Genomic DNA, 16,617 nt, shown 5'->3' on the forward strand with positions numbered 1-16,617 from the left:
GAGGAACAGGCCCACCGTCGACGCAAGACGACGCACGGCGGCGAAGACCTTGACATCAAGTCAAGTGGCATCAAGACTCTTGGGGAGTGCGCATTGTTTCGTTTTCCTCTGTCGCTCCGCCTTGCACTACTTCACCGTGGTGCGCATTCGTTAGTTCTTTCGCTTGTTCTTTCATTTTTTTCCTTGTCTGTTGCTTCGCTAGGTTTACTTGCTTGTTGACAGAACGACCCTCGGCGATATGACGTCACAGCCGGTGCACGTTTCGTCGGTACGCGGTAGACGTGATCTTCAGAGACAGGAAGATGGCAGGAGCGGCTGATGTTGTATGTGAGAGTAAGTGTAGCAAGTGGAATTGGGTGTGTGATGCGTAGAGAGGAAGTAGTCCACCGCCTCCTAGAATGGGTACCAATAAGACAAGAAGAGCGCAGTCGCGGGCAGCAGAGGATTAGGTGGTGAAGATAAGAAAATTAGCAGCCCCTCCCCCCAATACACACAAGGCTGGCACGAATCAAATGTAATTGGAGATGACCCAAGGGCTTTGTCCATAGAGTGTATACAATAGGCTAATGACAACTGTTCCACGCAAGATCTTGTAACGAACGTAAGGATGATAGAAAAACGTACAACACAAAAACGCAATGACGTTTGTCTGTCTGCTAATTTGTTTGTTTATTGTCATCTTGTTTGTTTGTTTGTTTGTTTGTCTGTTTATTTGTTTGTTTGTTTGTTTGTTTGTTTGTTTGTTTGTTTGTTTGTTTGTTTGTTTGTTTGTTTGTTTGTTTGTTTGTTTGTTTGTTTGTTTGTATCTGTGACAGCAGCCCGAGGCCGCATCGGGGACAGCATGTTCTGACGTCGCGGCGAGCGCGGTCAGACGCGCGGTCACTGATCGACCCGACGATTGACCGCAAGGTGGACGTCCCACTGACACCGAGGGTCAAGTTGTGAGATTCGTCGTTGCACCGTTGGGGGGCAAAGCATCGCATAGCGGACGACGCACGGTGTGCTCGCCGTGCGATAGCCCACGCGGGCGCGCAAGCACCAGCAAATGAGCTTACACGCACACAATGCAGGAATGTTGCCGATCGCCGCGAAATTCTTCGGCGGCTTCTCGTTCCTGAACCATTGTTCCGCGTTGCGCCCCCTTGTTGCTCCGGCGCCCAATAACGGTCCCGCTCAGCTGATATCGCGCGCTGTTCTTCAACGTATGCGTACACGTGCCTTCCTTTTTCTTTTTTTCTTTCGAGCCATAAGAGCGAGTGATCTATGCCATGTCAAGTAGTGAACTGCAAGACTTGCCCGGTGGTTGTACAGCAGACGGATTATGCGATATTAAGGATCTGCGCTCTTGTTCTTTATGAAGCGTGCTTGCAACATATGAATTTCCTACTATATATATATATATATATATATATATATATATATATATATATATATATATATATATATATATATATATATATATATACACACCCACAACTTCCGCATAACGTGCGGAGGTTGTGGGTTCGGCTCCCACCGGTGATTGGTGACCACAGGGAGAGAGGCCTTCGCCTTGAAGTGGACATAAAAAATAAGCCGATGACGACAATGACGTTTCTTTTTTTTTTTTTTTGCCGGAGATGATCGATTTCACATGTCACAAAGCAGACTGCAGAGCCAGAGGGACAAAATTTAGGCCACGCGCATGCACTAGACCCATACATTTCACGCTTTCCGTACCGGCATTCTTGCAGCTCTTCCAGACGATGACGCCATAGTTCCCTTCAGTAATTTTTTTGCGGGAATCTTTGTTGCTTGCAAGAAGGGCCTCAGTATTGCGATTTGCTGCGAGCTTGGCGGGTCGACTCACAGTCGGCGCATACGCCCGCCGCACTTTCTTCGCCGTCACAGCCGAGCGTTTCGATCGAAAAACGAAAATCCATGCGCCCTCGGTGAAGCCTCACGAGCATGAACTACAAAGGTGGACGCGAACCACGGAGCTGTGACACCTGACACTGCAAGACGTTGTGTCGAAATTCCCCACCTGCTGGAGTCGATCGCATAGAAGCGTTTAACCCTTGGGTTGTAAATCTATCCGCGCTTCCAACCTAATTCTATCTATCTATCTATCTATCTATCTATCTATCTATCTATCTATCTATCTATCTATCTATCTATCTATCTATCTATCTATCTATCTATCTATCTATCTATCTATCTATCTATCTATCTATCTGTCTATCTATCTATCTATCTGTCTGTCTGTCTATCTGTCTATCTGTCTGTCTGTCTGTCTATACGTGTGCCAGTGGCTCCGCCATGTGCGCGATAATACGTATTCCAGAGTGAAACGAACCATTTTTCAAGGCGTATCCAGCCCGGTGATCTCATTCGCAGACGCGGCAATAAATAAATAAAGCAGACATAGCGGTTCGGACGCAGCGCTCCAGCAGACACGCTCGCCGACACGCAGCTGTGAGCATCGGCGTCAAACGGAAACCGTGCAGGCTGCCGTGGCCGCGGGCTCGCAACGGCGCAGGAGTCGTGGGGCCGAAACACCTGCGGTCCGGGCTCGCCGCGGTGCGTAACCCAAGGCTTGCGCCTCGGCTCCAGCGTGGAAGGAAGGGTAACGAATGTATAAAGAATTAAAAAGAAGAACGACGGCGAAAAGCCTCCGCGCACACCGCTGACACGTGCCAGCTCAGACCACGGGGTTCGAATGTGAGACCTGGGAAACGATTGACTGGCCCACGAAGTGCGATCTAAGATCTGTGGCGCCTGTCTCGAGGGGGCCCCGTACTCGTTTGATCCTTTGCGGCCAGTCCTGTGTAAGTTCTGTGGCGTTTCTCTTTTCTTCGTTTTCTTGCTTTGTTAATCTTTAAATTTCCTCCGGAATAAGTGCAGGGCACCTCGGAGCTCGTATTCGGAAAACGTGTCTGATCGTAAGCGCATGCGTACGACGGCCAATCGCGATGCTGGTCATGTTATTAGCGAATTTGGTCGGCCGCTGGAAACACTTCTTACTGAAGAAGAAAATCTGCTATTTCTGTAAGACAGTTTGTCATGTAGCTTTGCTCACGTGGAAAACACATCTTTTTTTTCCCCTCGTGATTACGTTGTCGCGTGGCATTGCCATAGAGTAGGTACTCTCTGCACTCTTCCACTTTGTTTAGGAAATAGAAAAGGCATTTGAAATTGTTTAGTTTTTCTCTATCCAGCGCAACATGCGCAAACAGTTGTCTCGCGAATGAAATTTCTTTCTTTTCCTTTCTTTCTTTCTTTCTCTCTCTCTCTTTTAATCAGGCACTGTAGGCACCAAATGTTTTTGTATGCACTTGACCGTAGCGTGCTGCCACCGAAAACCTGTGGCAGAAGTATAACATGCATTATTATTATTATTTTTTAAGAGCAGCTGCTCTGTTATGTTTCCGTGGCTCATATTGAAAAGCAGCGCAGCGACGTAGGCAGCCTGACATTTGCCGTAACGCTGGCTCCACGGGCTTTCTTTATTATCTTTTTTTTTTTTTAAATCATGCGTGCTGCTGTGTTCCGAGCACGCAATTTCTACGTATGATGATTACTTCTCTGCAACTCTCGTGTCACCAAGCATTTCTGCTCGTACTCACTTCATAGCCGCGAACTTTAAAAAAAAAAGATGTCAACAGGGAGAAAGAAAAGAGAACTATAACGTGGCCTGTGTCATTTAACAGGTGGAAATCCAAATGACACTCGAACTCTCTCCGGAAGAAGCACGCTGGAATTACGAAACGTAGCAGTCAAAAAATGATGACGTAGGCGCACGTGTTATTATGGGCGACACGACTTCATGTGTTTATGTGACTTCGACTTCAATATATTTATGTGACCTGCATTGTCGCTGTTGTGGTTGTCATTCTGCTCCTCTTCAGTAGACCACACAGAATGCTGCAATGTCCGGTTGCCTCTCCGGTTTCTAGGAAACTTTGGTCGGTCCTTCCCGCGGTTGCGCGGGCGGCTGGTAGAATTTTAGAAGCCAGTATTAACACGAAGTGACGAGAACAAACTGTCACTGAGGAAGCAGGACGATATATTCACGCGTGGATAAACAGTAGCTCCAAGCAGTAAATGCCTCAAAAATATTCCCTGAAAGTGTCGAGCATTGCGGAGAATGAATGAATGAAACTTTATTAGTTTGGAAGATGCTACTAGTTGAAGGGCCTTCGGTGCAGGCCTCTGCTGGTGAAATTTTCCGGGCACCTCCTAACCTAGTCCACCAAGAGCTACTAAGGCGATACTGTACTTTGAAAGTGGTAGTATTTTTGACGTGCTCAGGCCTGTGCTACAGTGAATGTTCTGCGAAGTTTGGCTGAAATGTTCCTGATATTGTTATGGCTGGTAGTGTACCTGGACCGCATTGTATCTGCTTACTTTTTGCTCACTCGAACTATACAGTACTTAGTCAAACCAGATAGCCAGTGACAGCGATCCCGATTGATTTTATTGCGTTTCTCTCTCTCTCGCTCTCTCTTTTTTTACACACTCTCATCACTTGCTGTGCAAATTGTGTATTTTGTGACAAACAATGTGTTTACATCGAACTTTCCTTGAACTGTCCGCGAGCGGCATTCGGACATTTATTTCAACCTTATCCCGTCGTTTCTTGATTGCTGGTTTGTTTCCTCAATCGGTTTTTATTTGTCAGGTTGGGCGAGCCTGTCTTTATTAAGTATACGTTTATATATTAAAGAACATAAACAAACAGAATAAGAACATCTGCGGCCAAATGGGAACGCCTTCTTAACATACCTTTCAGCGGGCACAGGGTAAGATCCGCGTTTGTGATAAGTAGTCATGTACAGTTATGTACGAGGTAACGCACTTATATGCTTTGTACTGTGGACGCAACTTTAAATGAGCTGCGGGTTTGCACCTGCAATTGATTTATTACGTAAATGAACTGTTGCACCAATGAGTGAGCGCTGCAAATGGTATATATTATTACGTTAGCGGCATTGAAACACGTCAAGTGAACTTTGCGTTTGCTGCGCAATTCTCTTCATTAGTTTCATTGACTTTGCTTGCCATGCATTTCCTTATTCGCTTTACTTTTATTTATTGTTTGTTTTCGATTATATATAAATATATATATATATATATATATATATATATATATATATATATATATATATATATATATATATATATATATTACATTTATTCGTTCATTGTAACATAGAACAATGGAGAACACAGAACAATCTCAATTTCTGCACAACAACCCATATATGTATAACAGATACAGCGAAACAGAATGTGATAAGAACAGACAACGTAGTTATCCGAAGATCCAAAGGCACAAACGTGACCAAAGAGCGGCGCAACGCCACGCAATATCGCGAAGAACCAACATCTTCGAAAAGAAGCGATAAATCATTGCGAGGCGCCAGAAAATGGCTCCGGAAATGAGCGGTAAATATTTGCTCGAAACGGGGAGGCCTTCACCACCGTTATCTCTCCAATGATCGTCGCGCGGCCATTTCTCTCTGAGCCTTATCGCTCCAGAAAGATGTCCCCCCCCCCCCCCCAAAAAAAAAAAGAACGGTTGCCGCGGTCACTCGACACGCCCGATAACACCTGCAGGCCACTCTATAACCGGATAGTGGCGTCGTTATCTTGGCGTGCGCGACCTAGTTCACCTCCGACGACGTCGCCCAAGCGACAGTCCTCCTCGATTCAGGAGTGCTTGAATTTAGTTTATTCCATGTTTTTTCATTATCTGCTCAAACTTTACTAAGCACTCATCAGAGCCCAATCACGGCAAATTGCTGCGACGAGCTCGGCGAGTCTTCGCGGTACGGTGACAGCCGTTATCGTCGCTTTGTTAGACGTCATAACGTTTACTGCGTTATGACGTTTAATGCAGTAAACGTTATGCGGACCTCGTGCCTCCGAGATCGTTGTCAGGTAGCCGCGGGAAGTCTAGCGAGAATCCGCGAGAAAGCATCCTGGCCACGGCAGGTACGTTAAGGTTAGCCATGTTTTCGCATCACTTACAAAAAATATGCACAGTCGCATTGTATTCGATTTTTTTTCTTAATGTACGGGCTGGCACGAATCCATGACTAGCCACTAGCTAAGGATTCCGACATCACTGACTGTATAGCGTATAAATTATACGACGAAATAAAGGCAGTTCTCAATTATCAATATATCTTCTCTGGATGAATACTATTGTATACGCAAAGGTAATCTAAATATTGGTGCTAATGTTAAGAAGGTATTGTCTATACAATGGTTTTTCTCCAGTCTTAAGTAAAAAAAAAAAAGCTTCTACCTAATTGTTCTGTACAGCTGCATAACATATAACAACAAAAATTATAGTATGACGCAGCCTGCTGATAGCAACAAGAAAGCTGCTTCTGCTAGCTTTCTTTTAACTTGCGAGTCACTTTAGCGAGGCATTTTTCTTTTTTGCAGCGTGTCAAATCTAAAACTACGAGATAGCAATCAGACTAGTTTTGTGTGGAAGCGATACTACCCCCTTCTTTCTTGCTCGTTTCGAGCAAGATAATACGGAAGATTATTGAGAAAGAACAAGACTTCAAGAATTTAATGAACGCTGAAGATATCAGCCCAGCTAATTGCAAGGCTTGCTGCACTGCAGATGAATATATTTGGGGTGACCAAAATGAACATAGAAGGAACTAAATTAATAAAAATGTAAAAATAAGAAAATTATTACAAACAACAAATCAAGTCTAGCTATTAAAATGCCACAAAATATTTATAAGCCCCCTATAACGTCAGAAAAAAAGCAGGGCATTACTGTAGCTCGGCCATAGAGAATTATTTTCGGTTTCTCCTTTTCATTCCAAAGAGGTTTCTAAGTCTTCTTTTTTTTCCGCTTTCTCTGTTACGACTTACGAAGGGACTTACGACATTATAGACCTCTTCCTTTCTTAACTGTGAACTTACTTCTTGCAGGGTCGCCATCGGCGAAAGTTGCCAAGATTCTCAGATTCGTCAGAGAGCGATCCGTCCATCCTCAGGATGTGGCGAAGCGAGCTGAAAATGCAAACCGCGCGCTCTGAACATTAAGCGTTACTTTCACCAGCGTCGGGATGTTTGCTTACCTCACTTGGTTGTTGCAGTGATTGCTAGTTTGTTACGATTGATAAAGAACAAAAAAAAGAGGAGAGATGGTCGTGTAGTCGGGTACGATTACCTAGCTATTCCTATAATATTTTGTTCGTACATTTAGTCTGCACCTGTGCTGAACCACTATTGGTAATGCCATAGGCAATCCAGAACAACAAGGCATTACTAAATTTTGAACAAAGAAAAAGAACACCAGTAGAAAGAAGTTGCAATTAGAAATTTTCAAAAGGGGAAATCACAGCAAAACCAAAGGCGCTGGCAAGCAAAAGACAAAATCAGGTAATAAACAGGAGAGAAAAGTAAAACTAAACATTATTTAAACAATGCCTTAGAGAGCTAAAACATAACAAATTCATGTTGCCCGAACAGCAGCTATGCCGCAAATAATAATAATAATAATAATAATAATAATAATAATAATAATAATAATAATAATAATAATAATACACAAATTATAACTTCTTTATTTCATCTGAGTAGTTGGCTTAGAAGGCTGTAGAAGTCACTATGTGCAATCCTAATCGTGACTTAACGGTATGCTTTCATATAGCTATGCTTCATGCAATATCACATCGACTGCTTTCTTATGACGTAACAAAAAGGCAAAAGCTTAGCCAGTAGAGCCCTCATTCTTACTGAATGACTTCAACTCTTATTCAACTGTGCAGATGCGCGCTCAAGACAAGGCAGAAGCGGGGGAAGAAAAAAATAACGACAGCGGAAACACGAAGCCATCTGTCTTTAACGCGCGTTTACAAGTATAAATGCGATTTATCAAACTCTCTAAAATATGCACCCTGTTAATCTATACGCCTCACCGCTGGTTTCAACAAAGACTTAATCAATCTCCGCCACGCATCTCGTAGGATAATCGTCCCGACGATGATAACGCGTGCATCATCAACGCCATTACTGCGACCACATTGTAAGATAATTTACACCCTTAAAAGTGAAAAAGGGTGTAAATGTGTCTGTAACTTACACCCTTCAAGTGTTGTATAACGGACACCCGAAGGGTGCGAGTTATAGAACCATTCACACCCTTTTTCGCTTTTAAGGGTGTAAATTATTTTACAGTGCAATCTGATTACAAGATGCAACCTCACGTTCGTACCGCGGGCACAGCGTATACCGCGACGCATAAACATCAGACTCACTTGCAGGTTACGCGATCTCATCCGTGTCCTCAGTACGGGGCATGCGGGAACGTGGATTTGCCTAATCGTCTCCGGTGTAGTACAGCGTTATCATGTCGCCGAGAACGAGAGCACAATGTCTTTCCGCATGTCAGGTTCAGCCACATAGGAACGCGAACTGAAAATACACACACGGGCGAGGCTCGCTTTCCCAGCGGCGGCCGTACGCGTCCGCGGACGCTCGATGACGTCCGCGTGATAAAGGAAACCCGATATCCTATCGCCGTATCCGTATATGCAGCTCTCGCACGCGCATTTTCGCGCGCCGTCATCACACGCGAGGTGACGTCGTCTCCGAGTGTAGTGTTTCGTCTCGAGAGTGAGTCACACAAGCCGCCGAGGATATGGCATACTTTGCTCCGTGCGAGACGCGACACATCGCCAAGCGTCCTCCGGAATGCGGCACTTTACGTTGGCCAACGACACTTCGATGTCACGCAGGTTTCTATATAGCTGCTTGCTCAGCAGCGTATGGTCATAGTATGGTTGCGCTTCGGCAACGAAAGCTCAAATAGCCGTTTATGTTTCGCCCGCTTCGCGGAAAGTTTGAAGGCTTGGCTAAGAGTGAAAGTGAAGGCTTCCAGACGAAAACAAGAAGAAAGGAAGAAATGCGAGTGCGGTTGGTCGTCACGGCTTCTTTTTTTCTTTCTTTTGCATACGGCGTCCGTTCTTCCCTCAAGCTCGCGACCGCGGTACTACACGCAAAGCATGCTACGTCACGCAATGTCCCGTCCAGCTCGACCTTTAACGCGGTGTACGCGGCCGAATGGGCTCCAGGACTGCATTCCAAATTACCAGAATTTATTAAACCCATTTTTTTTTTCGTACGTCGACGCCGCCGTGTAGCTTCGGACCTACGACCCCGCCAGTTTATGCGTAACGTATTTACGTCAGCACATTGCTGTAAACGTGCACGACATTGCATCGCGCACTTTTCAGCGAACGTCCACAGCAACGTACAGCCGGCGACACTCTTGTGTAGAGCGCGGGAACGGCGGCTGCCGGGCCGCTCTGGAGGCTGCCAGCGACGTCTAGCGGTAGCTGCTGGGCTCGAGATAAGAAGTATCTGGGTACGCGCGGCCGACGCACCTAATCTCGGGCCCAGCAGCTACCGCTAGATGTCGCTGGCTGCCTACAAAGCGGCCCGGCGGTCGCCGTTGCCGCGTTCTACACAAGAGTGACGCCGACTGTACTCTTGTAGGCATGGTGAATGTGCTGCATACAAGAGGGTATCACTTTGCTGCACGTCTTGCTCCTAACTGCGAGATTTCTTGCGGCCCATTGCACTTCTTATCAGCCAACGGCAACCATCTTAAGTGCTGAAGAAAATAATAAAGGCTGTTGAAAAAACTGCGCGCGCTAGTATTTTGCAGACGCCATGAGGACAGTGCGTTTGTGCGCTCTTATAATTCAGGGGCGTGATTCACAAAGTTTTCCGTTTATAGATGTTCTTTGCCATTAGCCGCAGGTTTACTCCGATAGTGCGTCCAGCATCAGGGTTGGCTGGAATTTTTCTCTTACGAACAACTCCAGCGTGAGCATTTCTTGTCAATATGGGCCCAGGATTGTTGAAGGCTAGACTAGACTGGACTGGCATCAGTGCAAGCGGGCTTAAAGGTGCTCCCGTGTTCTTAAAAAGGGAGAAAGAGAGAGGAAGATTGAATTGCGACTGTGCGACATGATAAGTCTGAGTGTGGCACTCGACACAGTGTGTGACATTTCGCAGACTGTGACAGCGCTTACTGTACATAAATAGCCTTAGATAATTCCTTCTCTCCTTATCTCTAATCTCTTGTAAGCCTTTTTTCTCTTTCCCGGTACAGGGTAGCCACGCAAGTAATCAACTGACGAATCAGCCTATACCTCTTTGTTTTTATCTCTTTCTCTAACATCCCGAAACATGTTAGGACTTAAACCGGTAACTTAAATATCGGCTATACCACGACTACTACTTCCCACAGTATCTCGTGCTTTAAGAGAAAAAAAGTACGGGTCGTCTCCACCAGTCACAAGACAAAAGCGGCTGCCTGCCTCCAAGAAAGCAAGAAGAGCTGTCTCGTTGTGCATCGTTAATGCTTCCGTGATCCTTCCATTAACCCGGCCAGGCACATTGGGGGATTAGCGGTGGACGATGGCAAGCCATTCTTGCCGTTTTTGTTCCTGGTTCCGTGACGCAAACCAGTACTCTCGCTTCACTGTGCAACGCTGGTCCGTCAGGGTAGATTGGCAAGCTGTATAGCGGTAAAGCTGGCTTAACAGTGGTAAGAAAACAGAAGGAAATGACACTTTTATCCGGCTATGCCGCAGATGTTCCTTCGCAGTTGTTAGCTGCGCCAGCTACAACTACCTAATGCTCCCGGGAAATGTAATCAACGTGTTACTTCACGCGTTGCCTTTGGTGGACATTCCGGGATTAGCCATTAATGAACAGGGCGCGCACTCTTCGTCGCCAAGATAACCCAACTCCGTCACTCTTACGAACCCCACTTCCCAAACCTGACAACCGCAGGCCCATCTAATTATCTTTTGCGATGCCTGCATTCACGTTCGCGCGCATTCCATGACTTGCATAAATCTGTTCAGCGATAACTATTAAAACAAAAATTTACTTCTGGGGTGTTACGTGCCAACACCGCGGCATGATAATGAGGCACACCAAAGTGGGGGTCTCCGGATTAATTTCGACCCACCTGGGGTTCCTTAACGTGTCTCCAGTGCACAGTACACGAGCGTTTTTTTTTCCTTTAGCCTTCATTGAAATGCGGCTACCGCGACCGGGATTCGATCCCGAGCCCTTAGGCTTAGCAGCGCAACGTCCCAGCGACAGCGGCGGTAGCCCGTACGCATAGTATGGGTTACCGAGAGGTCACGATTATCTTTTACATGCCATTTGTCATGTCAAAGTCATTACATTACACTGAATTGGTAAATGCCATGGGCTAGGCTCCTTGCCTTGCGCTCGGTTTTAAACTGTGATGCTCATGTGGTTGCTGTGCCTATATATATGCGTGAGCTCCTGGTCTAACCGAAATAAAAGTTATTGGAAGCCGGTGCCTGTGTTAGCTATGCTTATCTAGCCCCTAAGTTGCACGTGCTTTGACATGCGCATTATAAATCGTCGTGAAATCTTTATTCCGACTTATTCGAGTGGCACGATGATATATTTCTTTTCCTTTACATTTGTTTGTCGAATTGTTTGTTAATTAGCGAGTCTGTTTTACGACTCGGAAACCCGCCGTAACCCCAGTGCAGATGTATTTTACGGGGTTACCAGCCAGTAGCGTACACATTACTTCTCTCCTCCTTCTCACCTTTCACTGCCCTTTCCGCAGTGCCGGGTAAGTAACCGCGCTCAGCCTAGTTAACCTTCCTGCCTTTCGCTTGTTGATTCTCTCTCTCTCGGCCAAAGTAAGAACGGGGTTATCCCGCGGTGTGGTGTGTGTATATATATATATATATATATATATATATATATATATATATATATATATATATATATATATATATACGCCCCGCACAGATAGCACACCAAAAATAAATCGAAAATAGGCTTCGCGTGGTTTCCGTTTCTGTCCAATTGAGCAGGTCTGTTCTTGTCTTTTAGCCAGAATGTTCTTTGATGCTTACTTGGCTTAGCTAGTACGCCCTGACGCACAGTAAAATCCAGGCCCACAGGCTACAGCCGAGCACATTGCGTGATCTGGTTAATCACCCAGATCACGCAACGACCTAATGCCCCCCCCCCCCCCCCCCCTTAACGGCACACTAATTCGAAACACTACATCCGCTTATAGTCTCCCTGACTTTTCTTTCACAACTCTATCTGCGTATTTCTGACAAAAAAAAGCAGCCGTCATTAAGGGAGGAAGCGTAGTCGAATTCAACTTATCGAAGTTAGATCGCATCTTAGAAGCGGCGTCGATTACATCGGTGTGACGTCAGTGATATCAGGGTATTTTCCCGTATTCTGGGCCGATTTTTTACGGGAAATGTGATCTTTTTACGGTATTTACGGTCTTCCCAATACGGCCTTTTTGGTCGAATATATGTGCCTATTTTAAAATGCAGTGTAATGATTCTTTCTTGTCAGAACCTGTGACGTCACTTGGAGCTAGTGCGGTAGTATGAACATCGCGTCGCCACCTGTCTTCCGGCTCCACGTTCATTCCGATGTACCAATCCCTCGTTTGCGAAAAAAACAAAACGACCAGTGTCATAATCCAGGCCTTTAATCTAACATTCTAGTAGAAACTTAATTTTACGACGCAATCACAGGGTGAGAAAAAGACTAACTTCGTCGGCAAAATTCCACTGACAGTCGGCACGTGTACAGTTTTCACGTACACGCGAAACTATCCGTCCGTATAGTTTTGTGTCGCTCTGGATGTGAATGCAAAACAGAAGCCTAGGAAATCGCTGAACTTTATTTATTTTTATTAGCTTAACCCTAACGTTTCTCTTAAGTACACAATTACAAGAAATAAACAAGAAAGGAGGAAAAGAAAGGATCACATCAGCCAGTTCGCGATGGGCGACAAACGGCTGACTTCCAGAACCTATCGATCAAGCAAAAAAAAAAAAAAAAGGAAGGAATCAATTTAACAGATTCGCGAACCGCTCGGCCGGTAAGGAAGCGGGAGGGAAGTTCCTCTCTCATACTTGCATTGCCATGGCATTCGCAACAGCATGCGGTCACCTGCGTGCCTAAACACCGGTTCTTCGCACGCAGAAGCAAATGCATCGGCAAATTAAAGAAAAAGAAAAGAGAGAGAGAGAGAACCGAGTGAAATATGAGCTGCAGTTACCAGGCATCGGAGAAACGTGAGGTGAAAACGTGCCCTGCTCGTGAGACTGCGGAGTCCCTCCCCCCGCCCCCCTAGACGCTCGCCTAAACCTCTCTCTCCCCTCCCTCCACCCCTTTCAAACCTTCTCCCTTCCACCCTCCATATTTGCTGCTGCCGGAGCCAGCGCGGCGGGCTCGTGCAGGGCGCAAATATTGAACGTCGTGACCGTGCCCGTAGGAAGGCCCCCTTCCAGATGGGAACAGCGAGGGAGCTAGCGCGGTATTCGTTCCCATAGCTGACGCCGAAAGCACGTAAGAAATAAAAATTACGTCTGTGGCCATTCTTGCCCAACATCGAAAGTGTTGTTGGCGTTTTAGAAGAAAAAAGAAACATAACCCCTTTAGGCGCCAATTAATTCTGCACGTTGAACAGTTAATTGCACCACATTTCTTTCATCTTCGTTAAAACTTCTTTCAGGGCGAGTTGATGCATATACCTAAAAATTAAAACAGCGCTAACACATGCGAACCACAGAAGAACAAGGACGAGACACAAGCACTGTGTCTCGTCCTTGTTCTTTTGTGTTTTACACGTTCTCTTTAAGACCACACACACTATATATATATATATATATATATATATATATATATATATATATATATATATATATATATATATGTACGAATAGATATCGCATAAGGGCTCACGTAACACGCAGTAGCGAATAGATATTAAAACGCCGCGTTTGGCGACATTTTCGTTTTCCCATATAAGTACTGCGACAAACGCTGTCACGTATGCGGTCTGCCAGATTACAGCACATCTGGACGTCAGCAACGATAAAACGTCTATGGGACGAAGTCGTGCGCGAGCTTTGTCAGTGGGGTCATCCACACCCCTTTGTGCTTGTGTAACACTGTGCGGCGCTCTGAAGTCTAAAATGTCTTTAAGAGAGAAAAAGTTACCACTGCTTTAAGCGCAAGCTTGGTCGTCGCACAACTTCGAACTTTATACAAAAAAAAGGCGCGTCAACAGCTCCTATATAGATTCCCTACAAAAAATTGCTCTGAAGTATGTCCAACTATAATATGGGTCACTTATGTTGTCTGTATTGTTACATATCCTCCTATATTCTATATAAACATATATACTATATGTTAGTTCGCGATACTTGGAAGGAAACTCTGGCGCTGCCATTTTTCAGCCACCGTGGAAATTATGTGCGTTATTAGTGCACGGATTTGTCTTAACTTTCGTGCTGCTGGCTTCAGACGTCCTTGCGGTGTTATTTATTGGACTTCATCTTACCAAATTTCCGAGAAATCATATGAAAATATCGTCAGCTATACATAAGACAAACGGTCCCTGCTCGCATGCGTAACCATTGCGAATCGTTCCATTTTAACGCCACATTTTGTTAAAGGCGATCGCTTATCAAAAAGTCACAAGCCCATACGAATCCAGAGGGACGTAGAATAAGCAAATCCGTGTACAGCTCGTCCTTCTCATCGCTAGATGAACCGTCATACTTGTAGACGTTAGCGCCATGTATGACTTCGTCTTGTAATTTGCGCAGGAAACTCACAACAACCGATGGCAGCAGTGACTGACTCTCTTTCCTGGTCACGAATTAACGGAAACTCTTACAGCAACGAGCTCTTGACGGGGGCGACTTGAGCGGCATAAGAGACGTAGTCTGTCATTTCTGTGTTCAGACTACAAGATGGGCGTGGCCTACCAGAGTGCGGCGTCCCAACGTTTGTACAACATAGTCGACACCGCGCAAATATCGTCCCACGTCCTTTCTGTAGATGTTGCGTCCCTCTGGAGAGCCAGTTCTTTGCTACAAAATGCTTCGTCCACCGAAGTGGGAAACAAGCGCTTCGGGCTCTAGTTGCGTTCGTGTTAGGTTAGGTTATGGTTCAAAGCCCACTTCGCGGACACGTATCTGTGGTATATTTAGTTAGACGCGAAACCAAAGTACAGAACACAAATAGTAAAAAGAAAAAAAATTATTGAGGACAGTGGCACTGTTAACTGATGAATACATATGCCCTATGACTGCCTTACACTATACTCTCGAGATAATCCTTTCCCTCATACGAGTATTTTCTCATTGTACTGTCACTTGTATACGTAAAGTGGTACAACACTGCTTCTGTTGACAACGGTTTTGTTTGATTGTTAGGTTCCCATATATATCATTGTGTTCGCAGTAAATTATACAACTTCGTTCTTTCTACGTCCACACAATAATTTGGGAACCAGTGCATAAGGCTACCTGTGCACTGCACACTGCATGTTAAGAGAGGTTGCCGTTGCCGCATTTGGGCATCAACATATTGTACTTTTCTTTTATGTCAATAAAAATATGCGTGCACAGCTGAGACCATGATCCTGAAAGCATCCACATGTGGCATTTTTTTACTTCCTGCAATGTACATACACCCACACACCCACACGTAAGCAAATGTGTTGACGTTAGGGAAAATTATATGAAAAGCGGCAGAACAAAAGTCAGCAGTGTTCCAGCTTGATGGATTTACATACGTATGTATATACATATATGCCTACTGCGGCATACCCCCCTCCCTCCCCCGATATCACCTCACTCCTGTCGGGCGGATTTTATTTCGGGTTGCTCCACCGGACGTTGAACGATGTGGTCGCTAAGTGATAAGAGCCACGTCCCAGTCAGCAGCTTTCCACAGTTGTTCGGTACAGGCCTCTCTTTTCATTACGCACTAGTCGAAAGCGTTTAATATACTGTGATGAAGGCCCACCCGCTCTTTGAGATAAGTGCGTTACAGTTGTGTCCAGGTGTCCACCTTTAGCAGCTGGCTGACGTAAATTGCTTGCACGTGAGGGGGGGGGGGGGGGGGGGGGGGGGAGACGCCATCGCTAAATGTCAGCGAAACCGCACCTGCACACACTACGGTACACATCGTGCTGAGTCGAGCTCTGGCGTGCGTTCAACGTTCGTGTCATCAAAACATCCGGAAATAAAATAAAAAAAAAAGACGCCGGGGTGAGACGGGTGACAGTCGGCATCCTCTTGCACTTTGTCGCACTGGCGTCGGTGCAGTACGCATCAGGCAATGCCGTTATAATGACGCTGTCCTCGACAAATGTGACGAGAATTTAGCAGCTCGGCGAGCTGTGAAAATGTAGTTTATTGTGTTGAATGTTCCGTCGTGAAAGAACTAAACGTGCCATTACTATCGCTCCTTGCACTCCGATCGTAACGAAGTGTTCCGTGAACAACCTCGCTAAAACGGACCAAAATACTGCAGCTCAGAAAAGTGACACCATGCCAACACGATTTGCTTTAATTCGTATTGTTAGCGAAAAGTGTCTCGTGAACAATGTAAACTTAAACGTAAAGCAGCTGGTTGAATTAAAGTGACACGAAATCCAATTACCACATCCCGCCAAGCGTCCTTGCCAATGCACGTGTAGGATCACGCTATAGTTGGTATTTCGATATTGAACTTCAAGAGCGTATTAATAAACACGCACAC

The 16,617-nt window shown here is 45.5% G+C and overlaps 1 protein-coding gene and 1 long non-coding RNA gene across 7 annotated transcripts in view; one reads left to right on the forward strand and one right to left on the reverse strand.

The window, feature by feature from the left end:
• The window catches only part of Prosap (SH3 and multiple ankyrin repeat domains prosap), a 241,989-nt gene that overhangs the window by 161,444 nt on the left and 63,928 nt on the right, over nt 1-16,617 (reverse strand). For 3 of the 6 annotated variants that reach the window (XM_050194460.3, XM_050194459.3, XM_050194464.3), the window contains exon 2: nt 6,934-7,023. The exons of 2 other annotated variants lie outside the window; for them this stretch is intronic. In XM_050194460.3, the coding sequence (XP_050050417.2) occupies nt 6,934-7,001 (68 nt within the window). In that variant the 5' untranslated portion in view covers nt 7,002-7,023. Of the gene's footprint in view, nt 1-6,933; nt 7,024-8,273; nt 9,268-16,617 lie in introns of those variants that run through there. One more of the 6 variants, XM_055062202.2, reaches the window with a different exon arrangement.
• LOC129380625 (uncharacterized) lies at nt 1,428-15,502 on the forward strand. The gene is made up of 2 exons (XR_008608807.2): nt 1,428-2,807; nt 14,673-15,502. It is a non-coding gene; the product is annotated as an uncharacterized lncRNA (long non-coding RNA).

The sequence above is a fragment of the Dermacentor andersoni genome, chromosome 10 (genome assembly GCF_023375885.2).
Source record: "Dermacentor andersoni chromosome 10, qqDerAnde1_hic_scaffold, whole genome shotgun sequence".
Lineage (NCBI taxonomy): Eukaryota > Metazoa > Arthropoda > Arachnida > Ixodida > Ixodidae > Dermacentor > Dermacentor andersoni.